The sequence below is a fragment of the Pimephales promelas genome, chromosome 6 (assembly GCF_988280905.1).
Source record: "Pimephales promelas chromosome 6, fPimPro1.hap1.1, whole genome shotgun sequence".
Classification (NCBI taxonomy): domain Eukaryota; kingdom Metazoa; phylum Chordata; class Actinopteri; order Cypriniformes; family Leuciscidae; genus Pimephales; species Pimephales promelas.
This window is the reverse complement of record NC_142774.1, coordinates 12,248,077-12,252,986: the sequence shown is the minus strand read 5'-3', so window position 1 is coordinate 12,252,986 and position 4,910 is coordinate 12,248,077. Positions and strand designations below refer to the sequence as shown.

The 4,910-nt window shown below is 38.9% G+C and overlaps 1 protein-coding gene across 1 annotated transcript; it reads left to right on the top strand.

Moving 5' to 3' along the window:
• The first annotated feature begins 714 nt into the window (after positions 1–714).
• Positions 715–4,647, top strand: rab33bb (RAB33B, member RAS oncogene family b). Its single transcript, XM_039690483.2, has 2 exons — positions 715–1,053; positions 4,047–4,647. The coding sequence occupies exons 1-2, from the start codon at positions 841–843 to the stop codon at positions 4,521–4,523; spliced, it is 690 nt and encodes a 229-aa protein (XP_039546417.1). The 5' UTR covers positions 715–840; the 3' UTR covers positions 4,524–4,647.
• The last annotated feature ends 263 nt before the right edge of the window (positions 4,648–4,910 follow it).

Genomic DNA, 4,910 nt, shown 5'->3' with positions numbered 1-4,910 from the left:
TACTGGCTTTTTGTGCAAAAGATCTGGTGTGAAAAGGTGGCTGAATTGTCTGAACTTGGACATGGTTTTGGGGGAAGGCTGGGTGGACAGGAAGTGATGTCATAATGGGGAAGCAACATGTGTAGATGTTCCTTATTGCATTTCTTGGAGGCATCTATGGAAAAAAAATGGCTTGACGATGACAGTAAACTTTATCAATCCCTTTTCCCCTGCTCTCTGTTCCAGCTTACCTCATTTAATCACTCTGGCTGATCCAATTGGGTTACAGTGTTCAAAGAAGTGTTTGTTGTATGATATAGATTTTTTTTTCCATTAAAAAAAAATCTAAAGGTAAGAGCACACATTTGGCACCAGCCCGGGTCTTTAAAACTTTTCAAAGTATTATTTAACATGTTTTGGCCAAAACACCTGAAGTATACTTTGTCACAAAAAATAAATAAATAAAAATAAAAACTCACTAGATGCGTTTTAAGCAAGGTATGTGAAAGGGATCTGAAATAACTGTGGGCTGTTTTTGGTTTCTGTCCAAGCTGGTTGTCAGACTTCCCTTTTAACAAAGGTTCTTACCCTTTTTATGCATACCGGTAATTACATTCACGAATAAAAAGGAATAATCATATGTATTATATTGCAAAAAGGCAGGATTGTCTTTAATTACTTGCTTTGATGTATTGTGTAATGGGGCTTAGAAAACGAGTCCAAGTTTCTCTTTAATTTTAAGGGGAAGTAATCTGTAATCATCAGTCATGCACATGTGAGGAGTGTTCACTGGCGCACTCTGAACTTTTAGCTTCCTTTTAACATCCAACTGAGGTTTATTTTTCGCCACTGGAACAGTAAATGGATTCGTCCTTGGAGAGCTCCAGCTCGTCGAACGGTGTCCCGGTGCGTTGCCGTCGTACTTGTAAGATCATTGTGATCGGAGATGCCGGAGTCGGTAAGACCTGTTTGACACACCGCTTCTGCACCGGACAGTTTCCCAGCAGAACGGAGGCGACAATCGGGGTGGACTTTCGTGAGAAACTTCTTGATGTAGAAGGCGAGAAAGTCAAAGTAAGAATTAAATTATTTCAGTTGTAGACTACTGCATTTTCGATTTATTTTATAGCACGTTTGTTTTGGAGCAGATTACTATGAAAGCTTGTTTCCACCACTGAATAAAAAAATAAATAATTGCGACCTTTATCTCACAATTGCGAGATATGAAGTCAGAATTGCGTGATATAAAGTCGCAATTCTGAGAGAAAAAAAAAAGACAGAAGTGTGACTTTTTATCTCACAATTCGAAATTATGAGGAAAAAGACACAATTACCTTTTTTTATTTATTTTTCATTCTATGGCGGAAACAAGCTTCCATAGATTACAAAATGTTGCCTGGATGCATAAAACTAATTTAGGTAGGGATGCACCGATCCACATTTTTTCACTTCCGATCCGATCCCGATACCTGACTTTGGATATCGGCCGATACCGATACTTTTCCGATACCAGACCTGTGTTTGCTTTAACATTATTTATCATTATTGTTGATTTTATATGATGCTGAAATAAACACCTCTCTACAAGCAAGGATGATACGTACGTATGTAGCCTATGTCAATATATATATATATATATATATATATATATATATATATATATATAATAGATATATCAAACAATAGATAGACAATTAAACAAAGATATACGCATTATACAGGCCTACACAGTGCTTTAATTTCAGGAAGGTCTACTAACATTATTCAGGTATATCATCTAAAAAGAATTATAATAAAGTAATCAAAAGTAAAATAGCACTGCAAAGTTTATCATAGATAGATTTATGCTTATTAAAGCTGAAGTTATTCATTCAAGAGCTGTGAGTGATTTTCTCTTTGCCTTTGGTTGTTTTATTCTCAGTAATGTCGCAATCGTCACATTTATACTGCTGCCCCTTTAAGAACTAGTGCGGATTTCATAGTCTACTGATGCACCATATTTTCTCCCAACTATTTCCATAAACCGTTTATGTCTAAAATGAACATAGTTAAGTGATAATCTCCAAGCCGGTCGTTTTGACATTTTTGTGCAGGCTACATTTGATCGTTTAGACGCGCACATGAAGCCCAAAGTATAATTTGCTTGTCTGTTTCGGAGCGCGCGCCGCCCTCTTGCGCAAATTTTGTGCTTTTAATAGCTCTTTTTATTATTAAAAGCGTCCCGCAATTTAGCAACAGCAGAGACGGCATTTTACAACAATTACCGATCGTGCTGATTCTGTCTTAAAGTTTGAGTTTTACGGAGAAATGACAGTGCACCGCCGCGATGGGAAGGAAGTTGGCTACACAGAATGCGGCTATTGTTTAATGGTTTTTTTTACCTCAATATATTCTTTAATCTTTGGAAATCAGACTAATATCACAGATCTAAAGTGTAACCAGGCTATGTTTTCTCTGTCGTCACTCATTAAGCAGGGCTGTCGTGTTGTGCGTGCTGTGGCACCGCGTGAGAGATCTCTCTCTCTTTCTCTTCTGGACTGCGAATTGCAAACATGCATCACAGACAAATAGTTTAATTTATACGGCTTTGCAAACATTGCATTTTGCTGTCTTGCTCTGCTGCGGTGTTTCCAGTGTGTGAAGTATTTCCACCATAGGATTTCCACACAGCGAACATATTGGTAGCTCAATGCTATCCTGCTGGCTGCAAACTGCGGAATGGATTTCTTGAGCGGGCGTCTGTGTGTCTCATTGAGCCCTATTTTTTACAGTTTATGATTGAGCTGCACCTCCGTTCAGGATATCCATTCCACAGTTTGCAACCAGCTAGCAGACTAGCAACCCCGGGGAATCCCTTTTGGAGTCATTTCAGCAGCCAACGTTAAAGCGCAGACATGGATCATAAATATCGGATTTCTCCACAGGTTGGATCGGAAAAATCCGATACGTGAATTACGCTGGTATCGGTCCCGATACCGATACTGGATCGGATCGGCCCCATCCCTAAATTTAGGCATTGCATTACCATTCGCAAAAACGCGATAAAACACATCTTTGCGAGTAATGACGATTTTTCACGTCATGCAGCCTGTATTGCGCAATCTCAACATCTTTTGGTGATTTTAGCTAGCCTAAATGTAATTTTGTATCACACTCAATAATCACTTTACCTACGTTGAATCATTATTTTTAATTTGTTATGGTCGGCTCGCTAAATTAAGTTTTCACACACGTTTTAACTAAATCGAATGTTCCGTAAGCTACAGTAGGCTATTATTGAACAGCCTATCGGTTTTGAAACTGATTTCAGGGAAAAGATATCCGACTCAAAACATTTTTTTAATGTAACAATAAAAATACACAAGACAGTAGCCTAATGAACTATAGGCCTAAGGTTATCGATAATTAGGGTTAAAAAAACAACGAATAGCCTAAGCTTAAATGTTTTACACCTTAACAGTCACACATCATGCAGTAGTTTTTAGAGTTCCTCAAAGAGTTTTGTATATCAAATAGGCTATTTGTAATTATTTGTGTAGGCTACTGATTAATTTGATTTACCAGATCTGTTTATCGGATTCAATAGCCAAGACGTAAATTCTTTAGGCTACTACTATAAATAAGTGGTAGATTTATTTTTGCTTGTGCATGCCATGGAGAAACAGCTGAACACTGGATTTTATGGTGTTGCTGGATCTTAATTAGCTTTGAAATGAGGAATTGAACTTCACTTTTGAGAAGAGACGCGTTTAGTCCTACACCACAAACATTAAACAACAATTGCTTTAAAGATGAACATTTTTATTACTACCATACTACCCCTATTTCAACCAAGGCACTTTTTTGTCTAATTCAAGCACTTTATGTGGGTAGGCCATTAAATAAAACTGAATGAACTTCATAAACAGCCTACCATCAGGTCAGGCAAATATAACCCAATGGAGAATCAAGTTTCAATTTTCAATGTCAGCAGCAATGCCAAGATTAAGTCATGAGTAAAAATGCGTAACATGCTATAAAATATGTGAACAAAAATATAAATCTTGTCCTTTTCCATCTCGCTTCAGGTACAGCTGTGGGACACTGCTGGTCAGGAACGTTTTCGTAAAAGCATGGTGCAGCACTACTATCGCAATGTGCACGGGATCGTCTTCGTGTTTGATGTCACTAACCACATTAGTTTCCGCAATCTGCCTCTGTGGATGGACGAGTGCCGTCAGCACTCTCTTGGTCCAGATATTCCCCGGGCCCTTGTTTGCAACAAGGCCGATCTGGTCACTCCGATTACATCTGTGGTAGTCGAGCAGGCTCGTCATTTGGCCGAAGTCCATGGAATGTCTTTTTATCTTACTTCAGCCAAAGGTCACAAAGGGGACCAGGTGGAGAGCATCTTTGTGACATTGGCAAAGAGTCTGAAGAGCCAGAGAAGCCAGAGTGTGAACGAATGTGTGCTAAGGTGCAGATCTGAGAGCTTCAAAACCCCAGCAAAAGTCACAATAGCACAGGAGGACACCAAGAAGAAATGGGGCTGCATCTGCAACTGACAGATAAACACACAAGACAGAGTGGCGTGATTTATTTCAGTATTTCCACTGACAGCGACAAGTGTATCCTTTGAGAATCACAAGGCTGTGGTCCGAAAGAGGGAAAATCAAACTTTTTGCCATCATGGCAACTTGTGAAGATTTATGTTGGCTATTATGCAAAGGGACAATTCATGAAGGGATTCCTCCGGCAGGGAACCTTCCTCAAGTGTAACCGCTAGACTAAATGACTTTATTCTGAACCTGGAGATTTCAAAAACCGCTTAATGGAGCTAAAAGACTAGTTGGTTAAAATAAATAGTTTGTGTAGTCTCTGACAACTGAATCTTCACTTGTTCTTGCTGCTCTTTGTGCTGACTCATACATGTGTGTCTGACTGTAACTGTG

Excerpts from the sequence above, each read along its gene's own strand:
- rab33bb (XM_039690483.2), top strand. The coding sequence starts at position 841 with ATGGATTCGTCCTTGGAGAGCTCCAGCTCGTCGAACGGTGTCCCGGTG. Across the intron at positions 1,054-4,046 it reads TAGAAGGCGAGAAAGTCAAA|GTACAGCTGTGGGACACTGC; the intron begins GTAAGAATTAAA and ends ATCTCGCTTCAG.